General features: G+C 42.2%; 1 protein-coding gene across 1 annotated transcript in view; it reads left to right on the top strand.

The window, feature by feature from the left end:
* LOC141728150 (lymphotactin-like) overlaps window positions 1-15,908 on the top strand; it is a 32,156-nt gene extending 16,248 nt beyond the window's left edge. Inside the window, exons 2-4 of the mRNA XM_074534716.1 lie at window positions 9,885-9,965; window positions 12,469-12,586; window positions 13,300-15,908. Of these exons, the coding sequence (XP_074390817.1) occupies window positions 9,896-9,965; window positions 12,469-12,586; window positions 13,300-13,405 (294 nt within the window). The 5' untranslated portion in view covers window positions 9,885-9,895 and the 3' untranslated portion in view covers window positions 13,406-15,908. The remainder of the gene's footprint in view (window positions 1-9,884; window positions 9,966-12,468; window positions 12,587-13,299) is intronic.
* The last annotated feature ends 2,739 nt before the right edge of the window (window positions 15,909-18,647 follow it).

Genomic DNA, 18,647 nt, shown 5'->3' with positions numbered 1-18,647 from the left:
TTCTCACCTGTTTGAACTTGATCCTCTTTTCACCTGCTGGGAACAAGCCTAAACAAGGTCATGCCCAAAGTCATCTGAAACTCAATTGCTGCAAGGCAAGCTCTGCTGATGGGAAGTGGCTTTCAGCAGTTTTTCAGGCCAGAAAGGACCAGCAGAGCCTGACCTGCTTGACAAAGGCTGTTGCATAGAAAAGCTGCTGGGAAAAGGCACCACTTTCTAACCTGGAGTGAGGCCAGGGCAAGTATAAGATCAGTGTCTCCAGCCCCTGACTGAGAAGAATGAGGCTGTTCACAATATGGGAAACACCATTCAGTTTCTTTCCTTTCAATAAAATAAGCCAGCTCAGTTTGCCCTTGAAATTAATTTTATTAGACTCCATGCTCCCAAGGCAAACAAGCCTCTAAATACTTGACATTTCCTCCTCTCCTGCCTTCAACAGCTCTGTCCAGGGAGAAGAGGCTTAACACTTGCCTGCCAGTTTCTTCTCTTTTCAATCTCTTTTTTCTCTTGGCTCTTCAGGCTAGTCAGCTTTCCCAGGTTTAAGGCCTAGTGTTAATGGCACACCTTTCAAACCTTTTTTCCCCCAGGGTAAAGCTTAAATCACAAAACAGATATTAGGCAATAAGGAAGTAGATGAGCTATTAAAGGCTATGACTTAGAGGGTTTAGACTGCAGCTACCTCTGTCCACTTCCCCTTAAAACATTCTCTGAAAGTTCTACATTTCCTCCCTACAAGCTGGTGAATGCTTGTAGGAGGATGGCACAGTAGCACTGTGACAAGGTTCATTAATCTGCACGAGCCACCTACATGACAAGCCAAGGTCTGGAGAAAGGGGGAGCATCCTCCATGACCCAGCTATCACACCACTCAGAGGAGAAGCAATGGACGCAGCCTGGAGGAGTTAGACAGAGCTGTTATGATCCAGCTGATGACCTGTTGATCTGCAATGAGAGCTATGCTCCCTCACCAAGGAAAAACACAGGAACGGATAATATTTAGTCACTGGACATAGAAGAGAACAAGTAAGAGCATGAGAGTTCTTCAAAGATGAAGACTAAATCCCAATTGTGAGGTGAACCAAGCCTGTGATGAAAGGATTGAGGCACAAATTTGGAGACAGAACTGAAGAGTTTGCAAGCTTCCCAGTTCCAGTTCTCTATGAGGAAACTCCTGCAGTTCTGCAAGGAGCACCAGATCTGCACACTTCCTGTGGGTTTCACTGCCGGACAATACAACATACATACAAATCTTACCTAAACACTAATAACTGTAGCAAATTGTTACTGAACATTGCTACTGCTAACCAAAGGCAGAGTCCAGCTCCTATTTAGCTATTTTCTAATGCCTTTGAGACTTGGGCCATGCAGTTTCTTCTATGTCTAATAGAAAAACAGAGCTCTATCCATTGATAGAGCACAGGAATCCAGCAAAGACAAGTGGTTCCTGAAAACTACAGTGCCCTATTCACAGACAATTTGAGGAACAGTGCACTGCTGCAGTAGTAATTCCCTCTTTGAAGGACCCAGACCTTTTCTCTTTTGGGATTAAACTGTCCAATGCTCTTACAACCTTTTGAGAATCTCTGGAGAGAAGGGCTATGCAAGAGATGTATCTTTGCTTACATAAATCTGCTAGTTACACATGGTAAGAGGAAGCAAAATAACTCACAGCTGGACTGACAGAGAAGAGATGGAGTATGGTGAGGACCGAGAAAAATAGGCAGGGCAGTCCCTGAAACTTGCAACTAGCATCAATCAGGTGATTGATCTCATCCCATTTCATTTGGAGTTGCATCAACATCTGCTTAGCCCTGAAGTACAAGCTACCCCATCGAGCAAAGTTTAGGTCATCTTCTCTCACCTATGTCTTTGACAGTGTGAGAGTGATGGCCTCCATTTAATTCTGTGTACAAAATAGGGAAAATACTCATTTATCTTAAAGAAGGCAGTATAGGGAATGGAAGAACCAGTTCTCTCTCTGTGTACAGAGAGCAAATGGATAAGCTGACACTAGATCTGGCAAAAGCAGGCAGCTTTACTGGCCATGGGGACATGTGGCTGGTTTGGGCTGGGTTTGTGGAAGAGAGGAGGAGGAAGGCATTCACCATGCCTGGTAAGCTTTTCTGTGTGGGGTCAAGAGCTGCACATGGGGCCACGCTGAACTATGGGTGAGGAATATAGACGTTCACAACCACATTGAATGCAGACAAATTAGGTGCAAGAAATGTGATAGCCATGGCAGGGAGCTCTTAATTTATTGCTGTCTTAGACACGATAGTGGTTTCTACAGCCCTTAGTGAGAGGTGGAAGTAGTTTGCAAATGAGAAGTGAAACAGCATGTAACAGTCTGAAACTACAAAGAATAAAATTAATGCTAATTTGAAGGGGAGAATATTCCCATGCCCCTTGCCTCCCACTTGCATCACTTACTGCAGTGAACTCAGGTGAATAGTACAGACTGATGCACTTGTCTAACGTGTGGTTTCATACTCACTGTCATTACAATGGAGGAAAAAAACCATAGAATAAATAAACCCCAAGGACTCTCTTTTGGAAAGATCAGAATGGAACATTTTCAAGTGTGGGTACTTGCTACAGTACCCTGTAAGCTCTTTTTTCCTTGCCCCTCTCATTTAAGCCTTCATCTGCACAGTGACTCTCCTACTATTAGGGGCTCACTGAGAAAATGGCTGATACAGAATCCAGTTTATAGAAAAACATTACTTTTTAGTCTGTGTCTGTTTGAGGGTACAGCTGCAAGAGGACCAAGCTCCATTTCATTGCAAAGTGGGGATCAAGTGCTGTGATCAGTTTTAAGAAGTTCTAAAATACTTTGTGGAACAGGATGTGGCCCAGAATTGTCAGATTATAGTCACCAGTGTGAAGCAAGATAATGTGTCTCACCAGTAGTGTGGTTAGAAAGTGTGATAGTTCTTCATCTTCAGAGATTAAGTAGAAAAGCACCGATTCCAGAGGCTACTGTAATTCCCTTTGAAGGAAGGATATAAGTACCGTCTTTGGAAGAAAAAAATCCATAGATTTCTTTTGCAAAAATTCTTGAATGATCTGTTCCTATCTTCTTCTCTGTGTTTTGGGGATGGGGGGGGAGGATTTGTTTGGTGGTAGTTGGTTGGTTGACTGGGGGGGTTGGTTTTTTTAGTTGGTTGGCTTGTTTTAGTTTGGCTTTTTCATTTTGTTTTATGTTTTCCTGGTTTATTGTTTTGCTTGGGGGGTTTCTGATGTTTTAGTAGGGCTTTTTTTTGTTGTTGGTTGGCTGGTTGGTTTGGGGGTGTTTGTTTTTGTTTGTTTTTTTCCTTGAAGCCATAGCGGTTAAAATCATAATTATATGTTAAAATTTGTCATATCTTTTTTAATTCTGTGGTAGGATCGCATGAAGATTTGGTTATTAAAATGTTTAGAAGGATAATTACTGTTTTAAACAAATGCATTTATTAGAAATCAGCTATTTAAGGGGGAAAAAAAGGCCAACCAAACAAAAAACAGAAGAAAAATACCATGGTTCTCTTTTAGAAAGTTCAAGAAGGTGACATTTTCAAAAAAAGGAGTTTCACATTATTCATGTGTCCTTAAATTTATTTTTCATCCGTGTAATGGTTTGACACTGGTGCAATGCCAGTGTCCCCATGAAAATATATTTTTTCCTAGTGTCTGCTGTGAGATGTAACCAAGAATAGAGCAAAGCAGGCTCCAACGTAGGAATAAAAGAAAAAAAATACTTTATTAACCTACAACTATATGTAAAAAGAAACACACACAGAACTCAGACTGAAAACCTTCCAAAATCATTCCTCCTCCCCTCACCAAATTTCCAATACACCACAATAGGACAAAACCTTGGATTCTCAATTCAGTTACCACCCCTCAGATCACCAACTCTCAGTCCATCACCACCCTTCAGATAATCAATTCTCAGTTCATCAAGAAGAGAGGAGTCCCTCTTGTACCACAGGCTTCCCCTGGAAACACAGTTGAGACCTCTTGTGTTTCCGTGTCACACGTGGCACTGCCTGGAGATCATTTGCCATGGTGACATCTTCCTTGCATGCACAGTGCTCTCACCACTGTGCATGGACCAGAGCTGCTTCTAGGATTCTCCTTTTAAGGATGCTTTGCCCCGCTCCAAAAAAACCCCACAGTCTCTCACTTTAGGGACACCTGTCCTCCCCAAATTCACCCTCTGGGGCCGAGGGGTCTCAAGAACAGAGATCTTCTCCTTCACTGAAGAGAGAGGGCACCAACAACCCTCGTCATCAATTTTCTCTGTTCATGCACTCCTTCACATTACATCACTGCACTCTCTTGGCTCTGAGCCATTGCCTCCTCCTAAATGCGGTCTCTGTGTCACAGGAAAAATGGTTCTGTCCATGGCTATACAAGAAAAGTCCAGCCAAAGGCCATTCCATCATCTCCTCCCTCCTAGGATTCTTCTCAACTTCTTTGGACATCTTTCATTTGCACAAACTTTCATCACACTGGCCCATTTACTCCTATTTCATCTCTATCTCTCTTCTCATTCAGCCCCAGGAGGATAAGCATTTGTAAGGTTTCCATCATCCAAGAAAAGGTTTAAAATCTCCGGCTCTGCCTGCCCAGAACTTTCCCAAGGCTGCCGGGCACCTTATCGCTGCACCCTCCCCCTTTCTCCTTCTCAGCTGGCTGTGCTGCCAGCACAAGATAGCAAATTTCAAAGTGGCACAAAGCACAGGCCCAGGCTCTCCGTCTCTCTCTGGGGGGGCTGCCCGATGTCTCTTGGTGCTCCTCCACCCTTCCATCCTGCAGGGACCTTCACCTCCGTTCTCTGTCCAAGGCCCAGCCTACCTCACCCGGCCACATGGCCTCCCCTCCCCGGCCCAGCCCACAGCCAGGCAGGGCAGCTCTGACCTCTTTCATCGACCAGAACCCAAGAGAGCTTCTCCCTGGGAGTTCCCTGCTTTTAACCCCCTCTGTTCTCAGAGGTGTATCCATGTCCTCAGTGGCCACACCAGGTGCCAATATTCAAATCTGAGCACCTTTTGGTTTGACCACCAGACTCCCAAAAAACTCACTTCCTTTTCAAACCAGGACAATCCACTACCTTTATTTTTAATCCAATTTCAATTTATGGTAAACAAAAGGCAAAAATCCCTATGAATTTTCCAAAACCTAGCATCTCAACAGCAAAAAGACTATGGATGCTGCCTCCTATGTGGGGAAAATCCAACAGAAAAGGGATATTCAGTGCAGCAGGTCTGACAGCACAAGTGACCTGGACAGCTGAGTGCAGATGCACGGTTTCCTTTGGCACATGAAAACATATGCTGAGGAGTTGGAACAATTATTGGGTGGAGGGAAGAGAAGTTAGCGGGTGAAAGACCCAAAGTTGAATCCAGGCTTACTGGTTCTGCTTATTGTTCTGCTCCCTGAAAGTTGGTGCTTTATTGTGATTCTCTATTACACAGCCTGCCTTCAACAGATATGATGGCAGAAATATTTCATGGCAGTAATAAGAAAAAGTCTGTATACTTGTAAATAACAGCACACACTGGTATGTTTGAAGCATACAGATATCACTGATGTGTGTTCCTGTACCTATAACTCCCCCTTTCCACTAACAATCTTAGCTCTTCAACATATTCCCTGTGATGACTAGCATGGAGTAAAGGGATCCAAACATACACAGATTGGCCAAGGAGTTCTCTCCAAAGCATAAGGTATCACTGAGAAAACTGTTACCTACTGAGAAACATAAGTATCTGATCTTCAGTTTTCTGAGAAAAGCTCAGGTTTACCCAGAAACAACATATTGGTTCTGATCCATTTCCAGTGCTTTAGGCACTGACTATCCATGGTTCAGCTAAAGTCATTTATTTTTCACAAAACTGTCTTTATTCTTCTCCTGAAGACCAACAGCACTTATGCTGTAAGATTTGGTTCCCATCCTATATCCTGCAGATATAGAACACACAAAAAGAAGCACTAAACAAAAATTTGCATTCTCTGATATATGTGACAGTTGAGGCAGTAGAAAAAGAAATGACAACAAAAAATTCCAAAAAACAAGGAAGAAAAAGGATACTCATATTATACAGTCATAGAATGGCCTGTGTTGGAAGGGACTTTATCTAATCCAACCTTCCCTACTTTTGGGGCAGGGACATCTTTCACTAGACCAGATCATTCAAAGCTCCATGCAGCTTGTACCCTTCATGTACCCTTCCAGGGATGGGGTATCCACTGGAAGCTTCTGTGAGCAACCTGTTCCAGTGCCTCACCACCCTCTGAGTAAAGAATTTCTTTCTAGTATCTAATCTAAGGCTACCCTTGTTCAGTTTAAAGCTCCTTGTCCCACACCTATATATCCTTGTAAAAAGTCCCTCTCCAGCTCTCTATAAGCCCCCTTCCGGTACTGGAAGGCTGCTAGAAGGTATCCCTTCATGGACTGAGAATATTCAACAAAGTTACAAAGGTATTTGACTCCTGTATATATTATTGCATGCGCAATATTATATACCTTCACAGAACTGAGCTACAGTCACCTCTGTGTTTTTCTGCAGCAATAGGACGGGGTTTAGTTGACTTCCCACAATGGATTTCTCAAAGAAAAATATTCACAGGACTAGGATTATAAAGATGAGAATATGAATATTGCTTTTGTAGATCTTGGGTGTGTGTATAGCTAAACCAAAACAAGGTCATTGAACTAAACCAAAACAAGGTAACACTGAATGAAAGAAAGATCAAAGATCTCTGGGCCCTTTAAAACCAAATCCTTCTCAGTGTAATTTTACATATCTGAATACTTCCAGTTGAATGACTAAAAAAAGAGATTTTGATTGACTTGAATTTTGACTATTATTTAAGAGCACATAATACATCAAGGAAAGATGGCAGGACCAGGGAAAACCTGGCAGGAAAAAGCTGGCAGCGTAGTAGTGGAAACAGATGGTCTACAAGCAAAACTCAATTATGATTAAGAGAAAGTATTGTTAATAGGTTTACATTTCTAAAGAAAGAGTTCTGCCAAAATCAGTACAAAACAAAGTAGTTATTAAAAATGCAATTGAAGCCATCAATTTAGATTAGAAGTCATCTCTCAGCTGAGATGCGAGCATGGAGAATATGTTTGCTTCTACCCTATTATGATATGAATTAAAAGACTAAACAACAACTACTATTTCAGTTAGTTATGAAATCAGAATGAAAACTACAGAGCAAAAGTGATGAAAATCAAGGGAAGAAAATAATGGAAACATCAGCACTGGATGTCACTTGTTGGTAATTCTTCAGCCAGTACTCCAAGAGTTAACAATGTAAAATCAAAATACATTAGGGTCCCATATATTCCAAACTTCACTTACTGTGTCCTGCATAAGACATATACACAAACTGTTTCTATAGATAATAGAAACATATATTTATCCCCTGAGGCAGACAAAGTCCCTCCTAAAACCACTTAACTGAGATATAGTCGTGCTTAAGCTGAGATTCTTAAGTCCCCTCCAAAAGCCACCAATGCCCTCATTTACTCTTCTGAAGTGATTAAATGACCTATGGCACAAATTCAACTTCAAGGTACTGCTGAACATCCACTAGAGATAATCATTTCTAGGAGCGCAGAGGAATTTAGTTATTCCTGAAGATCTTGACCTCTCTTTTTAAAAGCTGACTATGTGATGAGAAAATCCAATACTACAAACCCTTTACCCTGATATGTAAACTCTTGGTAGTAGGCAAAACTCTGCTCACTGCATCCTTCTTTTCCTTCAGCAGGGCTGCTGTCACGAAAAAGGGTACATATCACAATTATTACAGTTAAAAATTCTTGACCTTGTTAAAAATTAAGAAAACTATGACATTTAGCAGTTGTCGCTGGTTCAGGGTACTCATTACTCAGCAACAACTGAAATAGCTGTGTTATCAACATTATTCTCATGCTAAATCCAAAACCCAGAACAGTATCATCTACTAAGAAGAAAATTACTCTATCTCAGCCAAAACCAAGATACCCTCATGATTTCTCCAGTCCTTGCTCTGACAGCTGTTCATAAGCCCAAGCATCAAGCAGCCTGGTGTTTACGTATTCGTAGCAGAACTAGCTGGGTTTTTCTATCTGCCTGCACAGGGAAAGTGTTAGAAATGGCTATGTAATAGTTGGCTTTCACAATAATTTATTTGTGTTAATTATAAAACTGTAATTGTTTGTAATTAATTATTGTAAGTGCTAAACTGCTTTTTAAGTATGATAATTTTTTAATTGTTTGTGGGTAGTGTAAAAGGGGAAGCAAGGCTTTCATAAGATGTAAGCAGGCTTGCATGTGAAGATATGCTTCCTATTTCAAAATGTATATCCAAAATGGAATAAGTGAAGACCAGAAGACCATAAAAGGAAGAGGACCAAGTTTAAAGTGGGGTCAGAAGACCATAGACGGCCGATGTCTGCGACTACTGAATTGTGCAAAGGCTGAAAAAATCTGAAGCAAGATTGTAGTCAACAAGCCCCAAATAAACCTGCAAAAGCATCCAAGGAAGTAAAACAACGGTAACAGTATAAAAGACTGCAGACTGAAGAAGTGGGTGTTTGTCTGGACTTGCCATGCACCCAGGCCTGTAACTGCAAACATTTGCTTTATGATTGTCCCTTATTAAGATTTATTAAAAGTCTTAAAAATTTAAGAGGAATGGGCTTTCTTTCTCACAGCCCACGAGAAGATTACTGTTGTGAGGTTCTGGAAGATGATGCCAGCTGAGGTGCTGCTTTGTGTGTGGTCTGGAGGTCAAAAGCTGGCCTGACAAATATTTGCAGGCTCAAAACCATTGGTTTGTAGCAATGCTTCCAGTAATTCAGACCGCATTCAATAGAAAGAACCCCTAAATCTAGGTGATAGAGTTGGCACACTCTGCAAAAAAGGCATTTTTGATAGAGGTATAAATGTAACAGGCTCACAGACACAGGTCCGGTTATCAGCACCATGCTTACATGAAAGTGCAATTAATTTTTTTTTTTGTCTTCTCTACAAACTGTGCCTCTCTGATTGCCTGGTTACTTTCTTGGGCCCCATTCTTTGCACTAGAAAGTTCACACCACAAAAAAAAAAATCCAAATCAAAGCAAAGAAACCATGACAAGATCATTTACAAACTCTTATTCCTCTTTGAAACCACCCCATTCAGTTAACTGACTAGTTAACTAATGACTGGCAGGAGGCATACTGGATGTGGATCTGGATCTGTATGTAAAGGTGTGTTCAATCTTGCTTCTTCCAGCACACTGGTATCAGCTTTGGCCATATCAAATCACAGAGCAAACACAAGAGTCCTGACAACATTCACTGCTCATAGGAAATAGCAGCAATACCCTTCCACAGCTACATGTTAATGTGACAAACCAGCCACAGCTGCTTGGAAAGAGCCAAGGTGTTCCTGTTTCCGTCCTCCTTTAGCTCGCACTGCAATCCTTTTCCAGTGGTTCATTGGCCAGCAAGGTAATTCTCAGTGTCACACTGTGTCTCTGCAGTGCAGCTTAGCTAAAGGTCTCAAAACTGAAGTGTGAAATGACAGGAACATTTATTACAGGTTTCCACTACTGCACAAGAGCTCTCACTTTTTGCAGCTTGAAATAAACCCAAGTCACAGCACAGAAGCAAGTGCAACCACAGTGGGTTTGAGCAGGAAAAGCCTTCTCAGGAGGGCTAGTGAAGGACTGGTGGGGGAAAGGAGGTGGTTCTGTCACCAGAAAAAGTACTGCAAACTCAAATTTTCCACTTAATTGTCAGGCCCATCATGATACCCCAAAAAAGGAAAAGAAGAACAGACCTCAGAATGATAATATATAAACCCTGTGAAAGGGGGCTGACAGTAGGCAATTTCTGTTCTGCCTTGAAACAGAAGCCACAGCAATGAAGCTCCGCACCACAGCAATCCTGCTCCTCTTCTGCCTTGGTGTCTTCACTGTGCACGCGGACAAGGGTAAGTTTGCAGCTCGAGAGGAGGAGAAGAATTGCTCCACATTACACCTCGTGAGTGGTCTCATGGACAGAATTTATTGTTCCAGACAGCTGATTTATAAGATAAAACACACAAGAAATAGAGATGAAATCTGCAAGAAAGTCAGCTTCATGCGCGATTCATCTGATATCCTGCCAGATGGTGGTTGGTTTCTGCTTTAATGCAAGGAGAGATTCTGTGCCTGAGAGCCCCTATAGGGTTTCTGTGCAATGGTCTCTCTCTTAAAATCAAAAAAATCTTGAAGGCACAATGTCTTTTAGTCTCATTGATTCCATATACGCGTGTGTACTGTAGGTTAATAACATTTCATGAAAAAATCTTTCTTGGATAAGATGTACATTTTTCTTTTTCCAGATAGATTACTTTTCTATGAACTTAATTGTATTAATTGTTATTTGTCTTTCTCTAAGTATATAATCTTAATCTTTCTACTATCAATATTTTTAGAAGTTCTTCATTGTTTATAAGTACCATATTGTTTATTCACTTGTTTTTAGATAAACCTTTTACTACAGGCAGGGAAAGTAAAACAATAACTGAAAAGGGGAGTAATAGATTTATATAATATCTTCTCTTGTTTCACTAATTCATACAACTGAACATCTTCTTTCAAACTAGTTATGAACACTGAGATGAGCCATGTTTATTGACCCTGCTTTAAATAAATTTCTCTGCAGTGCTGGTTAGGTGAGTTACTTTTAAATTAGGTTCCATGGATCATGGAGAAACATGAACATAGACCCATTAGAAACATCATCTCATCACAAGGAGAATTCTCACAAACCATAGATATGCAAGCCATATGCAAATCCACAAATATGCACTCAGAAACACAGAGAAAAGGTATCCTCACAAGATCACACCAAACCCAAACTGAGACCTGCTAAGCATTCACAGGGGTATGAAGGTACACAGCCCTCATGCCGACCCACTGCCTCTCCTGCTACATCCCACTACACCCTCCTATTTTCACTAGTGACACAGTTTCATCCAGGCAACAGTGGCTTCATATCACAGATGACAATGTCATTGTCCAGGCTGTGTAATTGGCCCTTAGTATCACCAAGTTTGAAAAAAGTACACTGAGATGGTCTACAAGAGACAGAAAAAAGGACTAGAAAGAATGAAAAATAAAGACCAAATACACCTGGGAAAAAAGGTAATTCTAGGTGCAGAGCAGTTGGGGTTTGTTCCCAGTCTTGAGAAACTTTGCTGCTATTCCCTGCATCCGTTCCATGAAGGTTGTGTAGTAGCAGAAGAAATATTTCCAGGACTCATAACAATTGCTTCACTGTCTTTGCCACATTTTGAAAACCAGTCTGAGGCAGTAAGAAATGTGTCATGAAACATAAAAAAACTATGTTGTGTTGCTCATTACTAAAGCAAGATCAAGAGAGATATTCCTTCAGGCAAACAAAATCTCAGGAATTAGCAGATCTGCCAGTATCTGTGCACTGGCTATCCCACACCTTCTCCAAAGACTGCTGTGCGTTTGTCTCAGCTATTCCAATTATTTCAATAGTGAGACTGTGTGCAGCACGTTTTACATTTAGCAAGGTGCACCACAACAGCGCTTGGACTTTTCTCAAGCCAGTACCTCTTCAAATTCTTTATAAACAAACCACAGAGTGGAGCAGTGTACTTTTTGTCCCCTGCATGTGTTCCTAAACCTGTCTTCTGTGAACAGAAGTAAACCAGAAACTGGCAAGCGGAGATTAACGTAAACTCCATTGTAATTGAGTGAGCTCTCATTTTTACTTATCATCATGTAAAATAATAAGCATCCAGAAAATTTTATACCAATATTGTGATCCTCTTTCTTAATCACCACTGCATTTCTCTGAATTGTATCAAAATCTTGGAGGAATGCAAGAATTAAGAAGCAGCTCACTCACTGCCTGTGAAATCAGAGTTTTTGCCGGAGGATATAAGCACTTATTCTTCTGGCAGGTATATTTCCCTTTCTATTAGCAATTTTTGTTAATACTACTTTTGGATGTCTACAGTGAGGGGAGTAGGCTCACTTTCCTTTTCTTCACTTTGAAAAGAGGAGGAATTTCAAATCCACATTTAGATAACATGTGGAAATCCATCTAGGATAGTTCCAGTTCTAAGCATCAGTTCTATAAGGGCACTTTTTTCCATATGATGCAGTCGTAATTATCAAGGATGCCAAACATCTCTATTGCTATGGAAGCAGTGACTCCCTGGTCAGAGAATTGCTGTGCTATTGTCCAGGACAATGGGTGAAGATGCATATCTTAACTGAAATAGCAGTAACATTTTAGAGATGGTAGGATGCACCACAAAAAATAGCTTAGTCTCTCTGGCATAACTGGTATTGTGGCTGTATGTCATGGTCTAACCACAACTGGAAATCTTCTGGAATTCATAATTTATTAAGCAATTATGGCTAAATATTAATATTAAGTACCTTTGTAATTTATCTATTTTTCTCTTCTAGGGAGCGCTAGCAGTCAGCCTATGCGCAAATTCAGTTGTGTAAAACTGTCTACAAAGCAGTGGAACATCCGAAATTTTGTGAACTATGAAAAGCAACAAGTACCAATAGATGCCATCATGTAAGAATCTCATGCACCCTTCAGACTTCCTTATGCAAACACAAAACCATCAAACAGGGAGAAGAGGCAGCAGAAGACAATTCTGCTGGCCCAACTCACTAAATCTGGCTAGTCCAGGTTGCCCTTCCAGTTCATCCATGCCACATGGCACCTGAGGGAGTGAGGAGAGAGGAGCAGGCCTCAGAGAGCTGAGAGATGTGTGCTGCTCATAAATAATGGCAGGAAGCTCATTGACCAGCTCACATCTTTGTGCCCAGTGAGTGGGGAAAAATCTCAACAAGGGCAGAGCAGTCAGAGGCTCCATGCATGAACTGAGTCAAGGGGAAACATCATGTGAAAGAATGTGGGGTAACTCTGAGTCTTGCCAGGAGTTGTGTTTTGTTCCTCTGAGCTCAGACACATGCATTTTCATCACATCTGGGATCTGCTCCTGGGAGATAAATGTTCATCAAGATTTAGCATGAAGTCCCAGAACAGCAGGTATACTCAGGTATCTAAAATCAGTATATATGTACATGACCACATATTACCTATGCCATGAACAGAGAGCTGACATCGCTAACTGGTGTTATGCTTACTAACATTTACAAACTCCAGCATTTGATATTGTTTTACCACATTTTTGCTTATGTTCTATATACCAGGAACAGCAGACCTGTGTATAGAGACTAGAATTTAATGCCCAGCTTTTTTTTTTTTTCCTTTTTCGATAGGTTCATCACTGCAGGAGGTATCAGGGTCTGTGTAAGTCCTAATCAGAAATGGGTTCAAGCTGCTATAAAGAAAATAGATGAAAACCGTCTTGCCAAACGCCAATAATCCTAGCATCTAAGGCGAACCAGCTGGAATCATCTGCAGTGCTGCAAGTAACAAGGAAAAGCTTTTTAAAAAAGCTTTTAAAACCTTACTATCTGCTTATATGTCCTTGCTTTTAATAAATGGCAATGAAGTCTCTGAAACAACACAAACTCACCTCCCACAGATGTGGAAGAGTGTAGACTTCCATCCTGATGGAGATCAGATTATTCTACATTGAGTGCTGGGTTTTAGAAGGTGCTGTATAATCTTGTTATTCCCCCTCATATGAGACAACCCTGAAACAACTGGTTTGCTTGTCCCATTGCTTTTCTTCAAATAAGAGCAAACTATGGCTGGAATCTGTATTTCACAAACTCACAGGAACTCCCTGCCCTAGAGAGTTATGTATGTATAAATGTCTTATTGTCTTACAACTGATACATGCTACTAACAGAAGACTTTGAATTTTAATAAACTTACTATAAACCTTAGTATAAACCTGAATCAAATGGCACCTTTGTTTGCAGGATTATAATGCAGATAGATACTGCTGAAACAGGTCCCAAGATGACAGCATAAATCTGGGAACTCATGGGCTAGTTCAGCTAGAGCTGATGACACTATTGATAACTGATTGCTTTTGAATTATCTGATTCCAAGCTTGCTCACGTTTCAGACAATACCTCTTCAAAAGTTCATGTACTTAAAAAGCAAATTTCGTGCCATGCTTGTGTGCTCCCCACATAATCAGAAGCAAAAACTGAAGAACTCTCTGCTCAGAGAGAGAAAATATGGCATTTGAGGACCTTAAGGAGTAGAGAAGAGGTATAGGCAGAGGTGCTTCTGGAATGAAGTTCCCCTCATATTACCACATGTATACAGGCTGCCTGCTGCTAATTTATGGGCTTTTCATCCTATGTAACCTCTTAGTGATACTCATGGGACTGCAGCACTTCCAAACTGCACCATGGAAATAAGATCACTCTACTGTAAAAGCCAGTCTTTACAGTTCACTGCCCTGCAGAGCAGACACACACCTACATATCCAGCATTTGATATGATTTTACCACATTTTTCCTCATGTTCTGCATGAAAACCAAGAACAGCCAATCTGCATTTAGAGACTGGAATTTGATGGTCACCTGTTTACCTTTCTTTGTTCTGATAGGTTATTATCACAAAAGGTATAAGGATCTGAGTAAGGCCTGATCATGTATGAATGCAGGCCGCTATAAAGAAAAGAGACAAAAAGCAGACATCATCTAGGAATGGTATTCCAAAATTTAATATTCCCCATGAAACACCCCAGAGAGAGCTGCTCACTCACCTCCTTCGTCTCTCTGCTGCAGGATTGAGAGAAAAACTGGAGACACAAAAGGTGAAGATCAAGGTTTGAGATAAGAAAACAAAGAGTTACAACAGCTATACAAATAGCAGAGTTTACCAGACAGACAATTCACATGGGATTTCCACCACGTGTTACCCTGGGTCCCACAACTGCAGATCCCATGCACCAACCCAACCTACCTCCCTCTGTCCTCCCTGCATGATGTGGGGTGCTACAGGGTAACCCCAAGGTCCTGGCCAGCTCATGGGCATCTATCCAGGCCAATACTTTTGGACCTCACTGGAAGACCCAGACCCAACTTAGGGCCCAAAACTGGCCTCCCTACACAATCACTCTCAATATCAACTGAAATGCCAATCACTCATCTTCTCCTGTGCTTCATAACCTCCTCTGCATGCTTTCCTAAGCCACACTTCAGCTAGTAAGAATCTCAGTTAATTTCCCTTCTTGCTTCCTCTGCTGGTACCCATTTGAACAGAGGTAAAGCCTGAGAGGAAAATCTAGTTTTGAAGGTGTTCAAAACACCTTTTCTCTTCACTCTGTAGGGAGAAGATGCCAGGCCTCTCAGTCTAGACCATCTCAATACCATTATATTTGGTAATAAAACCAAATTACTGTTCAGGTGGGAATGGCCTCTGTGGTGACATACAATATGGAGAAATTTTTAGTTCCCTTGAAGCCACAAAGTAGAGCTTGAAGACTAACTAGCAAATTAGGTAAAAGAATATAAAAGGAGACATGCAGGATGCTAAACATAGCTGGAACCTATGATGATGAGGAACACAGTGGGGTTTGTGACAAAGTTATGTAACAAGAGACAACAGGGCACCCCTTTAGAGAAGCTCAGTGCAAGGTCAGTACAATTCTGAGGCCACTCATTGAATATGACCATTGGAGACTCCTTTAGATGATTCTCTAGGACCATTTAAAAGGACTTCCAATAAGATATGGAGAATGTAAATTAATTCTAGGAAAAGCGATGTTTATGCATTAGCTAGGAAGTACATTGTAATGACTATCTATGATCATGATGGAATAAAAACCCTGCTATAAGCTTTCATGACACATGTTTGATCAGAGGAAAAATCTTCCAAATTTGTGCAGTGAGAATAAAGAATATGCTTTCTAATACTTCCTATTGTGTTAGAAAGTTTGTTCTCTGGCTGATTTCAGTATCAGTCGTCACCAGATGCTGAACAACAGGAAAAGCAGACAAACACTGGAACAGTAAAGGTATCAGTAGTATTTCTATAGTAATCCTCACAATCCTTATCCTTTTCACAGTAGAGAAGGTGGGATGCCATATACAACATCAGAAATTCAATCTGTGCTTGCCTTGTGTCATGTACTTTCACGGCTTAGATCAGGAAAGAATTGCCTCTCCCTTTTGAACCAGACAAGCAGCATGAAGGAGACCCCAGGCTAACAATTTAAAAAGGATGTTTTCTACTGAGCACAAAGACAGATCTTATTTGAAATACTAATTTCATCTGCTTGCCAGAAGCACATAAACCACGTTTACTTATGTAATCAATGCTAAGATAAGCTTGTTACTCATTTCTAGTTCATGTCCATCGCTGTTTTTCTTCATATTCTTATATCATCAATTGATTAACAGAGTACAGGAAAGCAAAGAACATTGTTGGGACCAAATGGGTTTGCTATGAGCTGCTGTGGGTTCTGGTACAAGAGACCTCTAAGACTGTTGTTTGAGTCACCTGGGTATCTGTCATGGTTTGAGCCTGGCACAGAGCCAGTGCCCCCCATGAAAATGCCTCACCCTGGTGTCTGCTGTGAGATGTGACCAGGAATAAGCAAAACAGGCTCCAACTTAAACATAAAAAACACTTTATTACCTAAACTACAGGAAAATAGGGAAAGACTATAAGGAAAAGAAAAAAAAATTGAAAACCTTACAAAAACCACTTTCCCCCCTCCACACTACCTGACTTTCCCAATCCGATACATTCTCCCAAATCATCAACTGCCCAGCCTTGGCCCCACATTTTAGTATACTCAAACTGCAGTTCATGAAGAGGAAAGGAGTCCTTCTTGTTCCATAGGCTTCCCCTGGAAACACACTGAAACCTCGTGTGCTTCCCTGTCACTTCGGCACCGCCCGGAAAAAGTCCTTTTGCCGCTTGTGACATCTTCCTTCCATGCCCAGTGCTCTCACCACTGACGCATGGCCAGAGCTGCTTTTAGGGTTGTCTTTCAAGGATGCCTTGTCTCACTCCAAAAAGGCACAGTCTCTGCTTTGGGACATCTGTCCCCCCCATATTTTTCCAACCCCCTGGGGCCGGGGGGTCCTCACGAAGAACCCTCCTGGGTTTGAGCCACTGCTTCCCCCTAAATGCAGTCTGTGTCACAGGAACAACTGAGTCCATGGCCACAAGAAAAGTCCAGCCAAAAGGCCACTCCAAATCATCTCTCCCCATTCAATCATCTCCACGTTCTTCGGGCCAGGTCCTTGTCTCATCTCATCTCTCATCTCCCTTCTTATTCAGCTTCGAGGAGGATTAGCATTTTTTGCAAGGCCCCAATCATGAAAGAAAGGGTTAAAAGTTTCAGTCTCTGTCTATCTCAGAACGATGATACTCCCACACGTGCTGCTGCTCTGCCGGCCAGGCTGCACTCTTCCCCCCCCCTTTCTTCTCCCGGGCTGGCTGCTATCACATTCAGACGCCGGCTCTCCTCTCTCTCCCTCCTGGGGGGGGGGAATGGCTGCCCGATGTCTCTTGGGGCTCCGCCACCCTTCCATCCTTGAGAGCTTTCTCACCCCCATCTCTGTCCAGGCCCCGGGCCTACCGCATGGCTGCCCCTCCCCCGCCCAGCAGCAAGGCTGGACAGGGGAGGGTGATCTGACCTCTTCACAGCGACGTCCCAAGAGAGAGTGCCAAGGGCAGTGCCCTGCTTTTTAACCCCTGTGTATTCTCGGAGGTGTGTCCAAACCCCACTGGCTACACCAGGTGCCAGTCTCAAACCCAAAACCTTCATTGGTTTGACCACAGCTTCCCAGAATTCCCACTCCTTCCTGGTCAAACCACCACAGTATCTTTCACCCAAAGTGCCTCCCAGCAAGGGGAGCATTTGGAAGGCTTATGAAATGAACACAGGGGCTTTTTACTTCAGCACAGATGCACAGAGAATCAGTGAGCACTGAAATTCAGGAGCTCTGTGACACCGTTCTCTAGCAACACTCTTCAATAATTCAGCATGAGACACAAATGCTAAGGGCCTGCTGCTGAACCGGGCAGTGCTGGCAGAGCTGTCCTGAAGTCAGTCTAACAGAGATTTGCACAATGACTCAAAGATGCACCATCCCAAAATTGTAATTACAGCTTGACACGTCTCTCCCAACCAAGACAACTGTGATCCCCTCAGACAAAAATTCAGTATAGAAGTGTCACAGTTCCCAAGAGCTTGTCTTGATTCTGGGCCCTTTTCATTCCTCCTGGTCAAACAAAGCCTCGGGAGACTGCATGAGAACTCCAACAGGCTCCCACAAAACTCCTGCAGGCTGAGAATGTCTCAAGACTTCAACAGGACACTACACAGCATTGAGATGTCAGAGGTATGTGCTCCATCAAGGACAGGAGAAGCGCTGACAGCTGTGATTTTAATCTGGTTTCTCATGGCTTCTGCTGCTCCTGCCATGGGGCCAGCAGGGCAAACAGTGACACCTCCAGGCACCCATCTATCTGGATCTGCAGACCATGCACGAGCAGACCAGGACAGATCATGTGTTCTGTCATTCTGTAGGAGCAGTGCACTATGGAACCCCACAGGGTACAGACTGGAAGGCTTCGGGGTTCCTGTTCCAAAGGGAAGCAGATATCATTGCATTGCTCTAAAGCATTGGTATGTTGGGAACACAAGACTTTCTTAGGAGCCCAAAGAACCCTTGCTCAAGGT

The sequence above is a fragment of the Zonotrichia albicollis genome, chromosome 2, assembly GCF_047830755.1.
Source record: "Zonotrichia albicollis isolate bZonAlb1 chromosome 2, bZonAlb1.hap1, whole genome shotgun sequence".
Classification (NCBI taxonomy): Eukaryota; Metazoa; Chordata; class Aves; order Passeriformes; family Passerellidae; genus Zonotrichia; species Zonotrichia albicollis.
The sequence above is the reverse complement of the archived record's forward strand: the minus strand, read 5'-3'. Positions and strand labels throughout refer to the sequence as shown.